This window comes from Orycteropus afer, unplaced genomic scaffold (assembly GCF_000298275.1).
Source record: "Orycteropus afer afer isolate SDZICR_OR568_19922 unplaced genomic scaffold, OryAfe1.0 scaffold00030, whole genome shotgun sequence".
In the NCBI taxonomy this organism is placed as follows: Eukaryota; Metazoa; Chordata; class Mammalia; order Tubulidentata; family Orycteropodidae; genus Orycteropus; species Orycteropus afer.
Window position 1 is genome coordinate 12,609,543 of NW_006921617.1, and position 20,972 is coordinate 12,630,514.

The window sequence follows — 20,972 nt, forward strand, 5'->3', positions numbered from 1 at the left end:
TCATGATAAATGAACAAACATGTGCTTGTTCCAGGTGCTCAAAGAAATAGTTTCATTTCTTTTAAGTGAGACTTTGTGAAAAGCTGACTCTTCTACCAGCTATCCCTTACATTTAAAAGATCAAAGAGTCCAAAGAAATTACCAAAAAATGAGATATAATGTCTATTTTAATTTTTATTTTACCAAATCAGAAGCATAAAATGGCAAACTCCTGTTAAGAAATTAATAAAGACAGAGGAATGATAAGTTTTGTTTTGTTTTTTTAAATAACAAGTTTCAAAATGATCATGAGTTCTTATCTGTGACCTTAAAAAACCTTTAACAAAATCCTCACCCATCTTTAAAAATTCAGTTCACTCACACTCCAAAAAGATCTGGTTTTTCTCCCGGCCCTTTCAACTTTAGGATCAGTATGAGGAATATTCATTGGTTAACTGGTGAAGTTTTGAATAAGATACCTAGTTTGTGAAAATAACCTGCACTGAATTAACTGCTATCTACTTTTAGGCTCTAGAAGCAAACTACAAAATAAGAAGAAATTTGTGCTGAAGATTATGAAGAAACACTAGGCTGATTTTACCAATTTTTGAAATACATTCTGTAAAACTCCACTGATTCTATGAATCTCTTGCAAAACAAACCAAACCAGGACAAAGTTCAACAAATAAATGGTCAAATTTTTAGAAATGTCTATATCCACCAAGAACAAGAAATCATAAGCAGCATTAATGCCATTCTTCAGGTAACTGTGTTATAGTTTAGTTCGATAAATTACTCTCTGTGAATGACCTACCATTGTTCTCATCAGTAAGCTGAATGTTTTACTAACAAATGGGAAAATAAAACACTTCATGTTTTTACAGCTAACTACTTAGTAATACCTACTCAGAGTACATACTTCTTTATGTACCCATATGAACATACAATGCTATGGAATGTAAAGAAGTATGTATTTTTGGTAGGCAATAAACCACCAAGAGGAAACTAAACTGCAGCTAAAGAAAGCCTTTGCTTCTTTCTACTTGAAGGACCTTCATATGATAAATTAACTTAGTATCAAACAAATGACCTTTTGTAATACTAACACCATAAAAATGTACCTACTGCTTAAAAATCGAAACTAAATATCCGTAAGATTTGTATTTCACTAAGGAAAAGAATTTCTATTGAAGCAGATTTTAAATGATCATGAAACTACTTTTAAATCATTTAAATTTAAAATATACCACACTTTATATTTTTTAATTAAGTACTCACATTATTAAAATTTTACTACAGATGGGGAAACAGTTATTACCGGCACAAAATAACAAGGGAAACACATGACCTATTTTCTGTCTCAACAATGTCATCTTAATTTAAATATTTCACATTAGTAGGAATGAACAGTTTGTTAAGAAAAATAGGTTATAACCAAAGCTAAGCTCATTACATTTTAACAGATATTTTAACTTCATATTTTGATAAATTTATATTTTACTAGTTTAGAATTTCTGAATCACAAGTTTTGTTGTTTTAGGTTTTCTTTTTTGAAAGCCACAGACATACTCATAGTTCTAAAAGACTATCTTTTAAGTAAAATTTTACCTCTCAGGGGGAAAAAAAAAGTGACCCTAGTCCTCTAAATTTATCAGGTCCTTAACCCAACCACCAACTTAAATGCTAAGCTAATACTTAAAATAAACTAAAACACAAGAATTAAGCATGAAAAATGACAAATTTCTGGCCCACACCTATAAATCAACAGGGTACATTGATACAGACTGCCAGCTATTCAAATGAAATTAATGTACAATCTATGTTATCTTTGAATTTGCTTTTCTAAAGAGGGCACATAAAATCAACCAGATTATAACTAATAAGCCAATTTACACACAGAATAATCAGCTTTTATTGATACTGTGCATTTATAATTCAATTTATTACAAACATGATAGAGCTGCTGTTTATATAGCATGTTGAAGATATCAAAATACTCTGAAAGAATAAGACAACAAAGTTCTTAGAAACAATTTATAAGCAGGACCCATGTGAAGCTTCTACAATGTATAACAAAGAAAGAAAACCAGACAATGAAATCTGCTTTACTATAGTCATGTATGTATGTTAGTCACTTCTTACTAAAGGTATAATTTCAAATGGAATATTCAGAAATGTTCAAAAATTGAGTAAAAAAACATTTACTTTTTTTTTTTGAGTTAGAAGTTGAACAAAACTGGCTGTAAATTTAACAATGATCTACTTTATCTGTGTTTAATAAGACAACTAGATAGTTAATAGTCAAAATTATTTCCATCTACCAGCAGATTATAAAGAATGAGAGAAAGACTCTATTGCATATGGGAGCATATAAATCACTGCAAATTTATTGGAAATTTTTAAAAAGTACATGATTTAAAAATTCTACATTTCCAAAGAATAATTAGTTCAGAGCTTAATCCATTTAAACACACCTTCTGATCATCCACTAAGTAAATGGCAATGCCTCATGTTCCATTTGTTTAGTTTGCCTTTACATGTCCCTAAATGCAAAAGTGAATTCACAGCATCTTAAAAGTAGAACTTCCTCTGTAATACTACTCAAGGGGAACACTCTACTCATGTTTTATAATGAACAATTGTATTAGTTATTCCAAAGGCATGAAACTAAGCTTTTAATAATTACTTTTAAACATCCTAAGGCTCTCTTTGCTATAATATTAAGAGTATATAATGCTTTGAAAATAAAATGACAAGCTATTTGTTTAAAAAAGTAAAGTTCTATACTGATTCTGGTGCTTACAAGTTAAACTTAACATACCTAAGAGTATTTTCAATCACTTTAAAATGTCACATCCATCACTTAGATCAGCTGTTCATTTTTAACTGAGTACATATTAAACTCTGGGCATCTGCTGACACTGGTGTAACTCAAACATTTCAACTGTCTCTCTGACAGGGATAACAGATGCTGACATTATCAAATGCTGCACTATTTTTTTTCCATGGCCTCTTCTTGCCCTGATATGGCCAGTATACGAAACTGAACAGCCATCCAAAAGCACACTTGAGCAGCTGGATCTGCTAAACAGCTCCCATATAACTAATAAAACAGAAGCCAGTTTTATTGCTATCTTCAGCATTAAGTCCAGACAACTTAACACCTGTTTCATTTCTACAAGAATAAATGAAAGACTTGTACATTAATTTCACCAGCAGCATGATACTTACCAATCAACAGAACACAGCATATACTTAAAATAAGAATTGTTTGCATATTGCCTGAATTAGTGTCAACCTTCTCCAGTTCAGTTCAAACCAGTAATGGCAAGGAATATTTCTTTACTCTTTATATTTCACTCAGAGTACTTACCATAGAGGCAAATTATAATCTATCAAACTTTTATTTTATGCAAGTATGTTTCAGAAGACATCCCTCCCCCATATTGAAATACAAGAGTGAAACCATATTACAACAAAAATTTACTGTTCTGATTTATAAAGTATTACTCAAATGGTGAATTTTTATACTCAAATTCATAAATGGTAGCTGACCCCTACAAGTCAACCTAGTAAGGTGATCATGAGAAAGAGCTAGGCATCTGTACCCAAAATGACAGAGAATTCAGCCAAGGAAATAGATCTTTTAAAGGGTTAAATTACTAAACTATGATTAGTAACACTAAAAGCAAAACCAAAGGAAAATAAGCTGGCATGCACGGTAGTTCCTTTCAACACAAGTCCATGTAATACACTGAACACATGTGTAATCTATTTATAAACCAAAGGGCAGAGGAACTTCCTTAAGGCCACTCATATTCTTCCACCCTCTGTTTGTTCTCAACTATCTCATTGAAAAGTAGTGGTGGTAGGAAAGTGTGACTAAAGTATTCTTCCCTGACATATTAGTTTAACTACTCAAGTAATCTGATTTACTGCTTAAAGATAAATTGTAAACACTAAAGTATATCAAGGCCTATTTTTTCCTTTAAATGTTATTGGTTTTGATGTAGGTTATTGTCCACATTTAGGAATCAAGCAAAGGTAATGAAATCAAAAACATACAATAATTCTTTAATGCATTAAACAGTTTGTTAAAAGGAAAAGATTTCTAAATTATAGTAAGAAACAGTAGGAAAAATGTCTTCAAAACAGAAAAGTTTGCATTCAATGACTGAAGACTGATGTAAGAATTTCTAACAGTTTCAGGAGGTCCATAACTGTAATTTTCTTTTTTAATTGTGATTTGGGTGAAGATTTACAGAGCAAATTCACTTTCCATACAGCACATAACTATAATTTTTAAAATAAAATGTATTTAACTGTTTTGGATCCCCAAGTAGCAGCACTGCAATGCTTTGCTAGAGCTGGTAAAATGGAACCAAATCGCCTCTTCAATGGATTTGGTCCCCTTCAACCAGCTGTAGCTATGCATTGATTACAACAGGAAAGCCACCGTTTTCAATGATGAGTATCAACCACATGCCAAGTTTCAACTTATTTAACTTATCCAGATTTTGTGGTTAAAATAATTTGTTATGCTAATACTACTTGGGCAGAGTTGTAACAGTTAAAGATGTTTATAAAAAGCTTTATAAAAATAAAAAACATGTGGATGACTTAAGAATCTCAAATAAAATAATTTTACTTATTTATGGTCTCTTGGTATTAAATTTCTTATCCTTCAGGGAAGTAATGGTAATGAAATGCAAACTATGCTTCATTAAAAACATTAAAAAAAAAAACTTCCTTCAAAAGAACAAGTATCTAGGAAGGTGACTTGAAAACAGTAGGAATGCTGCAGTGTGGTTCACCTTAGAAATATGGGTATTTTAAATGAAAGAAAATAACAACATTATATATATATTTATTACAACCCTCTAGAAATGATGGGTCAATACCTTCCATAGGATTAGCTTTAAATTTTACCACTATTTACCTGAATCTAGGAAGGTTGGGCAATCCTACTTCCATAGTGATACTGCCTCGGAAACCCAAGGAGGGGTCGCTATGAGTCGGGGCTGACTGACAGCAAATAACAACAACAACAACAGGAGCTCTGATAGCACAGTGCCTAAGGCAGTCTGACTGCTAACCAGAAAGTTGATGGTCAAACCCACCAGCCACTCTACAGAAGGAAGAAGACTAGGCAATCTACTTCCATAAAGATTTACTGCCTCAGAATCCCAAAGGGGGTCGCTATGAGTCTGAATCGACTTGATAGCAATGGGTTTAGTTTGGTTCTTATACCTGCAACTAGTAGGAGGTAAGGTGAAAAAAAAGATGATTTTTAAGTGGCAGAACATCTTGTGATAAGACATAAGCAATGTATCTAGCTCTTCTCATCTTGAACCAAAGGTTTTTAAACCTCAAAAAAGGAAAGACAATGCTAAGCAGCCCTACTTCTTAATCCTGGAGATGTTCCACCTATCTAAACATGTTTCCTCAGTTGTAAAATGAAGATCTACTCTAACAGTAACATTATATGACTTTACTTACTCATTCCATCCTCTGTCCTTCACAAAAAGTATACACACAAGACTCCCTCAGGGAGAGAAATTACTGAAGGAGAAAATGACTAGTGATGCAACATCCATCTAATTTTCTTACTGACTGCAGTAAAACTATAGATAATTTAATGTTCTTTATTTAATAAATCAAAAACTTTGAGAAATTAATGAAAACTGCTGAAGGCAAACAGTACTCAGATGTTTGCCCAAGCCTCAATTTCTGACCATGCCTCTAATTTCACAGTGAAAATCATCCCATAAAAAAATGTGGTCAAAGGAGTACATGTAAATAAATCTTATCAATGCATCAAATTAATAGGTCTCCTTGCTCATATATACATCTCAGTCAGTCATATTAAATAAATTTACTTATTACCAGGTAAAGAGTGTTTGAGAATAGAAATACATATTAGAGAAATGAACATATTCTACACTATCATTTAATAGACTCTCAGCTATTTTTCACATATAGCACTCAGCAAGGTCAAAGTTATAGGAGAAGAAAAACTTTAAAAACCAAGATACAGTCCAGATAATCAAATCTTCCTATAGTCAACAGACTCACTTACAAGACTATATTTTAGAAATTAAAAATGAAATAAAGGTGTCATTATCTGGAGGGAAAACCAGTAAGATTTAGTATACGTCTTTGTGGGAATAAGAAGCACCTGTGAAGTTACCTCAGTGCTAGCCTGAAAACACGATAAGCTTATCACATCATGACGCTCATTCAATTTTTACTACTTTTCATATTCAGTTTATATTAAAGAAAATATTTAAAATTCCACTATATAAAATAACTACAATAATGTTATGAGTATCCCCAAAACACTTATCAATTGTCTTCCCAGCTCTGCAGAGAATACTGCTGACTAATCTATTTTCATTTCTGTGAGGGAGCTCTAAAAACTTAAAAGCACTAAAAATGCAGAACTTAAGTAATGTACTGATTAATACTGATCCAAATAAATTTAGTTTTTCATTTTAAAGAGCAGAATTAATCTCTGCTCTTTATTTAAATCTGAAATTTGACTTTTTTACAAAAAGAAAATACATATGGCTAAACTCTAGTGGAAAACATTCTTATAAATATCAAAGATCACAATACACAAACAGTATTATGCTTGGTTAAATTTTTTTTAAAAAAAGCTAACCTATGCTAAAATGTATTTTAACTGCTATTCTAAAATGCTCCAAACTTTATAAAGCATGACCAAGGTACTAAGACATGTAGACATATTTTTGAAGACAAAAAGTAACTTTTTAAAAAAAGAAAAGCACACTTAATAATTATTAACTGCTGTGTTAGTGACTTATAGCTGAAAAATTATTACTGCTAAGTAAAACCCAAGGTAGGAAACAGTATGGCAGTTAAACACTCCATGTATACATGGGTACATGCAAATTTTGGAAACTTATCAATATTACTAACCAATAAATGAAAATAATAAGTAAACACTTTTGCTGGTATTAGATTTATACTCACAAAGATGCAAACAATTTATTGTAGAAACAAGTATATTCATTCCAATAAAACAAAAAAAGACCTCAAAAATAGCTAAGAATTATACTTACTAAAACACAGTTAATTGCAAATAAAACGGCTATATATGAAGTTTAACATTTAAGCCAAATACATTTAAAGAAGTATATTGGTACCATAAAACAAAAATCACAAAGATTAAAGCATTACAACTCAAGGTAACAGACTCATTAAGAAACCAAACTCACTGTCGTTGAGTCAAATTCGACTCACAGAAACCCCTCCTTGGGTTTCCAAAGCAGGATCACTATGGAAGTAGACTGTCCAATCTTCCTTCCGAGGAGTGGCTGGTGGGTTTGAATTGCCAGGCTTCTGCTTAGCATTCAAATGCCTTAGGCATTATGCCACCAGAGCTCCTCCAGGTTCATTAAGTCACATAAAAATTATAAAATGCTTATAACAAAGGGGAAAGTGTTAGTATACAAATCATACTTGATATTTTATCTGAAAACAGTAAGTTTATCAGGTACCAAAATAATACCTGTTTTTTTTTTTTAAAGTAGTAGTTCAAGTGTTCCTTTTCTTTTTTAATTCTGAGTATAAAAAAATGGTTCTTCTCTCTTTTGATAGCACTGATCAGCAGGAAAAAGAAAAGCCAACTTTAACAAGAAGAAACGTGAAATGAAAAAAGAATTCAAAATAACCTAACTTGGAATTAAATTACTATTTTGTCTCCTTCACAATGTTAAACTATCAGGTGATACATTAAGTAGTGTCACCTTCAGATACTCTTCAGTGTCCAATTAAAATCACACTCTATCTGGCAATCTACAGTCACAATCACATAAAATGTTTTAAGAAAGTAAGAATAAAGAAGTTAAGCCTTAATTGAAGCATTACTTTGTTATATATAAAAGTGTCTCTCCTTTCTTTTCTCTTACCTGCCACCAGTTATCTGGCTGGAGGAGTCCTGTCATAAATCTTCAAGATTTATGCATGAATTGAAGAAACAGAAGCAAATCTTCCCCTTGCACAGGCCTACCATTACAGAACACACTATGTATATTCCCAATAAAAATGAAACAATGCAAAATATTTTAAGTTATTTAAAAGTTTCTTAACTTCAATTTTCAGTCTATCTTAAATTTTATGATTTAATATTATAACCCAATTTCTTTTTGATGATTCTAGTCTCAAGTAATTGCTCTATATGAACTCCTAAATAGGATATAGAGAGCTCACAGCTTTAGCAGAAAGACCCAGAGAAGTACACAACAGATTATAAATACAATATAATAAACACAACAAACAATTAAGTATAGGCAAATGAAAAATAATTTCAATTATGTGATCTAGGATTACCTAGAGGAAAGATGGTTAAGCTAAAGATAAGGATAGGGAATTTGATGAAACAATGCTTAACTAAATCAAAGAAAAAAAACAAAGAATATTATTTTAGGAAAGGAAAGTATTATAACATAGCTGAAAAGTGGAGTGGGCAGAGGGATTTTATTTAGTGGGAGACAATGTTAAAAGACAGACACAAGACACACCAGAAATGGGTTGGAATGTCACACCAAGGTATATAGATTTTATTCTATGTATAATAGCAAGCAAATGAAGATTTAAGAAAAGGAGAGAGAAGTTATTAGATCTATACCTCCAGAATGATAGTTTTGGTAATTGTATGACAACTGAATCAGTGATAAGGCTGCAAGCAGATAGAAAAATTAGAAAGATACTATAATAATCTAGGTGAAAGTGCTGAACACTTAATTATGACAGCAACAATGGAAATAGAATGGAAAGGACTGGGAAGACAGATAAACAGATTTTTAAAACTGGAAGTTGGGAATAAGTGATAAAGCAGTCAAAGATAACTCAAGATTCTAAGCCTAAACAATAAGGTAGCAAGGGGGACAAAATACTGATATATTCTTAGTTTAAATTGTTCACAGTCTATGTGTTTCAGCATTATCTTACATGTAGCCTCTAACACAAGAAAAAGTAATGTAGAGCAGGTAAGAGCTCAGGTTCTAAAGTAAAGACTATTTAAATCCCAGGTGCACCACTGATCAAGAAGCTATGGTGGCAAAGCAGTTAAGGCAGTAAGCTGATAAACAAAAGGTTGGCAGTTCAAACCCACTAAACTGCTCCAATGGAGAAAGATGAGGCAGTCGGCTTCCAGAAATATTTGCAGCCTTGGAAACTGGGCATTCCTCCTCTGTCCTACAGGTTCACTATGAGTTGAAATCAACTCAATGGCAGAGGGTTGAGTTTGCTATCACTAATCAGCTAGGTGATTTTGGTTAAGCTAATTAATCTCTTTCAAAGCCTCATATTCTTCATCTATAAAATGAGGATATTCACATATCTAAAAAGGTTGTTGTAAGTACTAAATGAGTTAAAGCACTTACTATAGATGTGGCATGTGATAATTGCTATCATCATCATCTTTTATTTGATGGAAAGGGAACAATATTATTTTTCTCCTTCACAATGCCAAACTATCATGTTGTTCAAATATCTGTAAATTTAAAAACACATATCCAGACATGATCTAAAATATGGTCATTGCTTTCATCCTACATTATATATTTATTGTATGGGCACTAACAATAATAAAATTCCTTGTTTTCTGTGCTCACCCTCTAGTGGTGATCCTAAGAAACTAAAAAAAGGCAAAAAACTAGAAGGAAGTGTATGAAATAAAAATGCAATGAGAAAACAAAGATTAAGAGTTCAGGATAGATTAAATTATCAAAATGAACTTCAAAGTGAACATTTTCCCAAACTAAACTGGTTCAGCTATAATCAGAAGACACTTGATACAGAATTTCCTTACATTCTTCTCAAGGTAAAGTAGTTCCCAAAACATGATAATGGCAATCTCTAGGCTAAGTAAATCTAAACATTTTCCTTTTATGGTACTTCTCAGACCCTTTATGAATACAGTCAGTGAGTCTCCAAAAGCAATCACTATTTCAGAAGGACACTAATTTCTTTTTTTTAAGTTTGGAAACATCTACACTAGATCATATAATTAACTGAATTATTAATAAGGAATTAGGTGAGTGGTATAAACAGTTAAGTGCTTAACTACTAGCTGGAAGGTTGGGGTTCAAATCCACCCATAGACAACTCAGAAGACAGGCCCTGAAATGTGCTTTCAAAAGTCCAGCCCTGAAAACACCATGAAGTAGTTCTAAAGTGCACACATGTGGCAGCTGTTGAGTAGATATTGACTCAATAGCAAACTGAAAACAATATTAACAATAGTTATTTAGCTGCAGATTTTAAAAAAATATCACGAGAACATATGACACAGGTTTAAAGAACAGCCTTCCTGAGAATTATCTTGAAGAAATATAAATCTCTACCTGAAACTATTGCCCTGAGATAGTTATTTAAAGCTTAAATCAAAAACATCCCTTGAAGACATCTTTAAACCAAACTATAGTTTAATTTAATTAGTAAAGAAATATCTGTATGGGATTAAACTAGCAACAGCAACTTGAAAGGTTAGAGGGTAATGAAATTATGTTAATGGTGGAGGAAAATTCAGAAAAGTAAAGCAAAAATGGCTGCACAGCTTGAAGAATATAATTAATGTCACGTAATTGGACAAGTAAAAATTGTGAATTGGTTTATGTTCTGCTGCGTATACTCTCAACAACAACAAATAAAAGAAACTGTTAAACAGAGGACAAAATTATGGTAACTTCACAGCCACAGCCAAACACCTTGAAGGAGTAATCACTGGGCGCAAGGGCCTGGGACCATGGTCATGGGGAATATCAAGCTCAATTGGCATAACATACTACACAAAGACATTGTTCTACATCCTACTTTGGTGAGCAGCAACTGGGGTCTTAAAAGCTTGCGAGTGGCCACCTAAGACATACCTATGGGTCTCTTCTCATCCGGAGCAAAGCAGAGTGAAGAAAATAAAAATCACACTTGAAACAATTAGTCCAAGGGACTAGTGGACCATGGGAACATCAGCCTCCACGACCCTGAGACCAGAAGAACTAGATGGTTGACTGGCTACCACTGACAATCACTCAGAAAGGGATCAAAATAGGAGATCCTAGATAAAGTGGGAAAAAAAATGTAGAAAACTCAAAATCATAAAAAAGACCAAGCTTACTGGTTGGACAGAGACTGGTAAACCCTGAGACCATGGACCCTCATCACCCTTTGTCCAGGAACTCATTCTTGTGGCTTAACTTCCAGCCAAACAACAGACAGGCCTACGAGGTGAACAATTACACTAGATAGGTTCACTCCTTAGAACAATCAACCATCAGAAATCAGAAGGGCAGCATTTGTACAGAGAGATAGCTCAGAGGGCAGGAATGCATAGAAAAGATGGACACGAAGAAAAAGTAACCACAGGGGGTAAGTGGAAAGAGACTGTTACATTGCGGGGATTGCAATCAGTCATAAAACATAATGTGTATGAACTACTGAATGGAAAACAAATCTGCTCTATAAACGTACACCCAAATCACAATTTAAAAATAAATTGTTAAAAAAAAAATATTACACAGCCTCGCAAATAATGCAAAATTAAAGGTGAAATAGAAAATACAAAAAAGAAAAAGATATAAACCTCAAAAAGGAATGCATTTTAATTAAATCTTTAGATATAAGCCAGCATTCTTGATATTTTGTATCTCCATTTAATGTTTTAATCATTTAACACTTGATTTAATAACCAAAAAAATCATCATACAGAAATTAACCTACTGAATGAAGACATAATTTCAGCACTTTTTAAATGATTTAAAATATTTAAATAAGCCAAAATTATTTTCTCATCAGTATCAGAAATAGGAAAAAAAAATTAATTGCACATAAGATAGTAAAAAGTAACATATTTACCTGGGATTTCCTCTGAGCGCAGCATGGTGTAGAGCATTAAATCCATTATTGTTTGTGATGGTAACATCTGCTCCAGCTTCCAGAAGAACTGCCAGGATATCATCACGTTTCTTACTTATTGCATCATGAAGAGGGGTATCACCTTCAGAATCCTTCCCCCCCCCCAAGTGTAAAGAAACTTTCATTAGTTCTTTAAACAATCACCATGTATAACATCAATATTAATATACCGGACTAGTAAATAAAGAAAACAGAGGTCATATCTAACAACCATGAATAATAGATCAAAACATACTACAAAGTCATTTTCAATCTAAGTGGAAAACACAATAAACATGCTGTAACTTTATAAAGAAAAGGAAAAACAAAATCAAAGAAGTTACATACTTTCAAATATAATTCCCCTAGTAACACAAATTAATGAGGTGAAAAAGCTGCCTTAAAAAACTGAGTCTACAACAGTCTGATAAACATATTTCAATCATCATTTGTGGGACCCTGAAATTCCAAATAAACCTACACCAGTCTCAGGCCCCCTAACAACAAATTAAGTCAACAGTTCTTAACCTTGATTACACTTTACAATAAGGTGGGGAGCTCATAAAGTCCTGATGCCCAGGTCACATACTAGACCATTTAAAGCAGAATCTCTGGGGGAGAGAACCGGGCATCAGTAGTTTTCAAAGCTCCCCAGGTGACTAGATTGTGTAGTCATGGAAGAGAACCCACTAATCTAAGTGTTTCCAAAGTACAGGAAAGAGGTTAGTTAGCTCAAACTGGAAACAAATGTGAATGAAAATTTAGTCATCTCAGTTTACCTTTTCAAGCTGACTACTTTTCATTAATCTATTCATTTAGCAGTAAATGGTTATTCATTATCAGTTATCTGAGAGTAAATTGGTAATGTAGACTTCATTCATGTATTAGGTTCATAAATGCTAATCTCAATAAAGTCACATATAACTTACTCTACTGCATATACCAGGACTGGCAAACCATTGGGCCAAACTGACCCTATCACCTGTTTTCACAAATAAAGTATACTGGATCAGAGAGTCGGGTCCGATTCGACGGCACATAACAACAACATTTTCATTCCACAATATTACTCGTGATGAAGATCGTATGGCCCACCAAAGGCTAAAATATTTATTATCTGTCCCTTTACAGAAAAAGTCTGTCAATTCTAGGCAATATATTCACCTACCTACATATGATACCCCTACTCTAATCTAAATTCAATCCAACCAACCACCTTATGTCTCCTCTTCCTGGTGACACTAAACATTTAATCTTCAATTTGAAGTCGCCTTAACATGGTTAGGATATCTTTCTAATAAGTCCCAGATGTGTTCTGCCTTCTAGTCTCTACAGTGGCTGTTGCAAACCTTCATCACTTTTCTCAATTCTCCTTTCTCAACTTCCCATCCCTCACTCACACTCGCAACAGATGGCTTTGCTTCCCATTTCAGAAAAAGAAAGTCAATAGGAATAAATTCCGTCTCCTTCAATAGATTAAAACCCCAGTCCCTGCCGCATCCTCCAAATCTGCCACCCAGTTCTAAGGCCACACTCTAGACTTTGTCAGTACCAAATGGCTGTAGCTCAGACTTATTTGTCTCTAATAAACACATGTATGTGAACAGTACTTTCAGTTCTTCTCAAAACACTGCCACTACTACAGCTCTTCCTTCTTCATTATTTCTCAAAGATCTATCCAATACAACAATCCATTCACAGCTGCTATGAATTATTTAACGTACAAGCAGCTTAAGACCCAAAAAATTTTTGTTTTTTAAATCATTATTGACTTTCCAGCTTATTTTTCACAAATTCAAACAGTATTTCAAGGGCCATTTTTATGCTAAAATAATATGCTATTGCAAGTATATTCTGTTACAACTGAACAGACTTAAATCTTAGCCTGTTAAGATTGACAGACTAAGAGGAGGACCTAAAGGCTGCAAAATTATGTTCATGTGCATATTTTGCTATGAAATTATTCATACCAAATTTTAATTTGACAGGAACACAAAAGAGAGGTTGTTCAGTAATCAAACTAAGTAAATAATGAAAACAACTTATACTTTTATGTATAATTTACTTCAACTGGCTACTAAGACTTTGATGTGAATACCATTTCTTAGGTGACCCTTGCTTCAAAAATAAGGTACTACTTACTATAAAACAAAGGAACTCTGGTGGCACAAAGAGTTAAGTGCTTGGCTGTGCAACAAAAGAATAGTAGTTCAAACCCACCCAGCAGCTCTACAGGAGAAAGACCTGGCAATGTGCTTCTGTTAAGATCACAGCCAAGAGAGCCCTATGGGGCTATTCCTTTCTGTCCCAGAGGTCACTATGAGTCAAAATCAATTCAGTGTTCCTTAACAACAACAAGGTTAAAAACACTAAAATTCTATATATTTTCCAAAACAGAAAATTTTCATAGACTAATGAGTAGACCAAGACTTAAATTAAATCACTGTCAAATAGATTCTGACTCATGGCAACTTCATGTGTTACAGAGTAGAATTGCCCCATGGGGCTTTCTTGGCTGGTGGTGTTGTGGTTAAGGCATTGGGCCACCAACAAGAAGGTAGGCAGTTCAAACCCACTAGCCACTCCATGGGAGGAACACGAGGCAATCTATTTTCATAAAGATTTACAGCCTTGGAAACCCAATGGGGGTCACTATGAGTCAGAATCAAGTTGATGACAGTGGGTTTTTTTTTTTTTTTTTTTTTTTTTTAATCTTTACAGAAGTGGATCACCAAGGCTTTCTTCCACAGTGACACTGGGTGGGTTCAAAACATCAACCTTTAGAAAGGAGCCAAATGCAAACAATGTGTGCCACCCAGGGACCTCAGCATAAATTAAGCCACATTTAAAAGCAGATCATGATGAAGTAATTATTATGAGATATAGCCCATTACACTTTTTTAAGCTCCTAAAGTTCAATGTCATGACAAAAAAAAAAAAGTTTAATCAATTCAAAAGCTGACATTGTTGCAAGGAAGCATCCCCTCTCACACTCCGTCTAAATTGATCTACTGACACTTTCTATTCAAAAGCGTTTCTAAGAAAGAATATCTTCTAATTTAATTACATTCTATATCTCTGGTATCATTTATCATCACTGATTATATAAAAAAGAACTAATAACAAAGGAATGCTTACCACAGCATTATATAGGGTTTCCCCTTAATAGGTTCCTAGCAATATCTACAGAATACATTTCCCTAAAGGTTTTACCTGGAGACTGGGATGACAGCCAAAGTCCAATAAAGTCTTCACAACTTGAAGATGGCCTTTATTGACAGCAATATGAAGTGGAGTCTGCCTGCGCTTATTCCGAGCATTCAAATCAGCACTGCCTCGGTGCAGTACTTCTATAACAGCACCTTCATCTCCAAAAGCTGCATGGTGAACTGCTCTATCTCCATCTTTATCCTAAATATTAGCATTTAAATCCAAATTAGTGAATATCTTAGAAAGAAAAATAATTTTAATTTCTAAAAGCTTGAAGATATATATACCAAGAACCACACTAATTTAAGAAAAGGAAACATAGAATGGAACTAACTAAAATAACTAGAAACTGATGTGAACAGTGATGAACTCCATAGATATATGATGAATCTAGATCAATATATTATATCACACACATATTAGACCAATACTTGTAACGAATGGCCTCATCCTTCATTATTCATGATTTATTAGTCATGATGGTAAGCTAACATTAGGAAAATTGTTAAATAATTATGATACATTTATATAAATATTTTCTTACTATTTAAAAAAATGTACATACCTTTTAATGGTATAAAATAAACTCTAACATTAGTTGAATGGTTAAAAATGTATGGATGCCAAACAGTATGATCTCAATCAGAATTAAAGAAAAATATATATCAACATGTTAGCACTGGTTATCTCTACATGGTAAGCATATATTTTTCTATATATTCAAAAATAGAAAAAAAAATAATAAATAACACTCTAAAATATAAAAACACAGCAAGAGCCAATGTAATTCTGTACATCCAGAATTCCAAAACTATCTCAGAGGACTCCAATAGGATTCACCTTCTTTAAGAGGCATGTTTCCAAAAGGATGAGGGCAAGAAAGACTCAATAGCTTAAATTTTTTAATGTTTTTAATGCAGTAAGAAGGAATGTTGGGCAATCTACTTCTGTAGTGACGCTGCCTCGGAAACTGAAGGAAGGGTCCTTATGAGTGGTCCAACTTGATGGCACATAACAACAACAACAACAACAAAAGCCTCAGAGAGAATAAAAACAAACAAACAAAAAAAAACTCATTGCCAATGAGTCAATTCCAACTGAAAGTGACCCTAAAGGTTTCCGAGTCAGTAAATCTTTACAGAAGCAGATTGCGCAGTCTTCCTCCCTCGGAGCAGCTGGTGGGTTTGAACTGCCAGGCTTCCTGTCAGCAGCCAAATGCCTTAGGCACTACACCACCAGAGCTCCTTATCAGGGAGAATAAACACTGTAAATAAAAAAAAACTTACACTGCCTTGCCAGATGCAAATGGAGAATTGTACTATAGGGTACTGTATTTTAAAGAGCCCAGGTGATGCAGTGTTTAAGTGTCAGCTGCTAACCACAAGGTCATTGGTTCAAACCCACCAGTTTCTCCATGGGAGAGAGATGTGGCAGTCTGCTTCTGTAAAGACTTACAGCCTTGGAACAGCATGGGGCAGTGATACTCTCTACTAGGGTCACTATGAGTTGCAATGGACTCAAAAAGCAATGGATTGTTGGGTTGGTCTTCACTTTAATACTAAAGCCCAAATTTTGACCCCCAGAAGTAGACATATTCTAAAACTTTCTACAGAGAAATGGTTCCTAATCTATAGCTCGAGATTCCAGTGGGCTATCTAGTTCTTGCAAGAGGTTTGAAAAATTCACAATAAAAACAAAAAGCCTGTTGCCATCATCCCTTAGGGTTCCCAAGGCTGTAATATTTATGTAAGTAGATTGCTGTATCTTTCTCCCATGCAGCAGCTGGTGCAGCTGAACCACCAACCTTTGTTTCAAGCAGCCAAGCACCTAACCACTGCGCCACCAGCAGTCCTTCTCCACACAATTAAAAAAAAAAAAAAAAAAAAAAACCACTGCTGTAGAGTCAATGCTGACTCATAATGACCCTACAGAACAGGTTTTGAACCTTTCCTTTAGGGTCAGAAAGTCAGCACGCAAGTGCTTAACCAGTGTGACACTAGGAACTACTTCTCAAAGATAAAACAAATTAACTATTGTTAAAATTAGGCACTTTTAAAACATACAAGCATACAGTTCATTCAAAGAAGTTACTGAATTCAAAGGTATTTTTGGTCTTTGTATATTTTCTCAAATATTAAAGGCAAAACTACTAATACAGGAAACCACAACAATTTTACAATCATTCTTGAAAGGTAGAAAAACACAACTCAGGAGTACTTCTATCTCACCAATATTATTTCCAGCTAGCCATTTCTGTTACCCGTCAGTCCTGAGTATAAGGGAATAGGCCAAAAAAAAAAAAAACCACACACACACACAAAAGATTATTTAACTCTTGAGCCTCTGAGCAGCATTTTAAGTGTGTGAGTATGAGTATGTGTAGGCATGTATTCATTAACCTTTCTAGTAATACATTTCAGTATTTCAGCAACTTAGAGTTAGGGAAGATATTCCTAACCTACAATCTGTATTTTTTTCTGGTATAGTTTTCAAGTCTATCATGTGGTTCTCTTTTCATGAGAAAGGGGAACATCAATCCAATAACACTCACTGAATCATCTGCGAAATGTACTATGTATTTATAGTTGTCAGAAAACCACTACTTTCATGCGGGTCTCCAACAATTTATCTAAAAACAAATAATGGAAAAATGAAAAAAACTGATACATATGTATGTCAAAAGGCAATATATAAAATTTAAAGATTATGAAAAATACACACACACACACTACAAAATGACATTTATTTCCAGGTTTCTCTTCTAAATAAAAAAATCAGCTCCATAAAGCTTAAATTTATAGTTGTTTTGTTTTGTTGCTTTTTTCGGAATCCATCTTAAGTACTCCAAATAAAATAAACCTTAAACATACAGCCCATTAATCTGTCTCATTAATCTGTCTCTCAGGGAGTTCTGGTAGCATAGTGGCTAAGACACTTGCCTGCTAACCAGACGGCTGGCGGTTCAAACCCACCAGCCACTCCTCGGAAGGAAGGCTGGGCAATCCTACTTCCGTAGTGATACTGCCTCGGAAACCCAAGGAGGGGTCGCTATGAGTCGGGGCTGACTCAACGGCACATAACAACAACAACAACAACACTCTGTCTCTAATACTGGTTCAAACCCACCAGCCACTCCTTGGAAGGAAGGTTGGGCAATCTACTTCTATAGTGATTTCACCTTGGAAACCCAAGGAGGGGTCGCTATGAGTCAAGACTGACTCGATGGCAATGAGTTTGGTTTAATACTGGTACCAAATGAGATTTTAAGGGACAACATTATAGTTGACTTGAACATATTTCTGAAGGGACCACAAATTAAATCTAAAATTGATCTCCATTATTTCTACTTTCTTCTACCTTTCTCTCCTCAACTCTCCAAAATCTGTTGTTGATCCATTTTTCTCTTAGTTTATGGATGATGGAGCCAACAAAATCTCTAAGTCATGTGCTCATCTACTCCCTGAACTCCTACATGCAAGAAACAAATTCTATTCTTATACTTATTAATTTAGGCTTAAATCTATTCCCTCTTCTCCAACTTTCCCACTAATTAATTCAGACCTTCATTCTCACTCACCTGGACTGTTGATATAGCCCTCGCTGCTTCCCTTTATTCTTATCCTAATCTATTCTTCACACCAAACAAAGAATTATCTCTGTAAAACATAAAATTTGCTTAAAACTCTTTAAAGTCTCTCTACTATATACTAAAAAAAACATATTCAGGGCCTAGTTGCATAGACCATACCAGCCTCACCACCACAGTCCCCTGACATTTGAAGTTCCAACAATATGAACTTATTTGACCCCCTATATTTTCATATACTACACCCTAGACTTAAAATTTCTCTTCCATCACCCTGCTGGCATCAGAACTAGATGTCATTTGAAGCAGCTCAGGTATCCCCTCTCTTATAAAGCCTCTCTTGTCACAAAATTAACTTCTCTCTCCTTCTATTACTCTACTTGTTCTTGTTAGGTGCCATCAACTCAACTCTGACTCACAGCCACCCTAGGTACAGCAGAACAAAACACTGCCCAGTCCTGTGCCAGCCTCACAATTCTTGCTACACCTGAGCCCATCGTTGCAGCCACTGTCAATCCATCTCATTGATGGCCTTCTTCTTTTTCGTTGACCCTCAACTTTACCAAGCATGATATCCTTCTTGAAGGAATGGTCCCTTCCAACAACATAACCAAAGTAAGTGACATAAAGTTTGGCCATTATCACTTCCAAAGACATTCCAGTTTCACTTCTTCCAGGATAGATTTGTTAGCTCTTTTGGCAGTCCATGGTATCTTCAGTATTCTTCGCCAACACCACAACTCAAAAGGATCAACTCTTCTTCAGTCTTCCTTATTCATTGTCCAGCTCTCACATGCATATGAGGCGATTCAAAATACCATGGCTTGAGTTAGGCGCACATTAGTCTTCAAAGACACATCTCTGCTCTTCAGTACTTGAAAAAGGTCTTCTGTAGATTTGCCCTGTGCAACACATCATCTGATGTCTTGACTGCTGTTTCCACTGGTATTGATTGTGGAACCAAGTAAGATAAAATCTTGGACAACTTCAATTGTGATGCTGCTTATTGGTCCAGTTGTGAAGATTTTCATTTTATGTTGAGATGTAATCCATACCGCAGACTGTGATCTGTAATCTTCATCAGTAAGTGCTTCAAGTCATCCTCACTTTCAGCAAACAAAGTTGTGCTGTCTGCATATCGCAAGTTGTTAATGAGTATTCCTCCAATCCTGATGCCTCGTTCTTCTACACAGAATCCAGCTTCTCGGATTATCTGCTCAGCATACAGACTGAGTAAGTATGGTGAAATGATACAACAATCGCAAACTTCCTTCTTCATTTTAAACCACACAGTATGCCCCCTTGTTCTGTTTGAATGACAGCCTCCTGGTCTTTGTACAAGTTCCTCATGAGCACGCTCAATTGTTTTGGAATTCTTATTATTCTCAATGTTATCCATTTGTTATGATCCAAACAATCGAATGCTTTTGCACAGTCAATAAAACACAAATAAACATCTTTCTGGTATTCTTGGCTTTCAGCCAAGATCCATCTGACATTAGCAATGATATCCCTCATTCCATGCCCTCTTCTGAAACCAGCTTGCATTTCTGTAAGTCCCCTGTCAATATACTGCTGTAACCATTTTTGAATTATCTTCTGCAAGATTTTACTTGTGTGTGTTATTAATGATATTGTTCAATAATTTCCACAGACTGTGGGACCACCTCTCTTTGGAATGGGTACAAATATGGATCTCCTCCAGTCAGTTGGCCAGGTAGCTGTCTTCCAAACTTCTTGGCACAGACAAGTGAGTGCCTCCAGTGTGGCATCAATTTGTTGAAACATCTCAATGGGTATTCTGTCAATTCCTGGAGCCTTGTTTTATGCCAATTCCTTCAATGCAGCTTCAACTTCTTCCTTCAATACCACTGATTCTTGATCATATGCCACCTCCTTAAATGGATGAACATCTACCAATTCTTTTTGGTATAGTGACTCTGTGTATTCCTACCATCTTCTTTTGATGTTTCTTACATCACTCAACATATTGCCCATGGAATCTTTCAATATTACAACTCAAGCCTTGAATTTTTTCTTCGGTTCTTTCAGCTTAAGAAATGCTAAGCATATTCTTCCTTTTAGGTTTTCTAACTCCAGATCTTTGCACATTCCATTAAAATAATTGTCTTCTCAAGCTGCTCTTTAAAATCTTCTGTTCAGCTCTTTTATCTTATCATTTCCTCCATTTGCTTTAGCTACTCTCCATTCAAGGACAACTTTCAGAGTCTCTTCTGACACCCATTATGGTCTTTTCTTACATTTCTGTCTTTTTAAT

At 34.5% G+C, this 20,972-nt stretch overlaps 1 protein-coding gene across 1 annotated transcript in view; it reads right to left on the reverse strand.

The window, feature by feature from the left end:
• The window catches only part of MIB1 (MIB E3 ubiquitin protein ligase 1), a 234,167-nt gene that overhangs the window by 58,351 nt on the left and 154,844 nt on the right, over positions 1 to 20,972 (reverse strand). Inside the window, exons 11-12 of the mRNA XM_007935594.2 lie at positions 15,112 to 15,309; positions 11,860 to 12,011 (exon numbers count right to left, since the gene is read on the reverse strand). Coding sequence (XP_007933785.1) covers positions 11,860 to 12,011; positions 15,112 to 15,309 — 350 coding nt within the window. The remainder of the gene's footprint in view (positions 1 to 11,859; positions 12,012 to 15,111; positions 15,310 to 20,972) is intronic.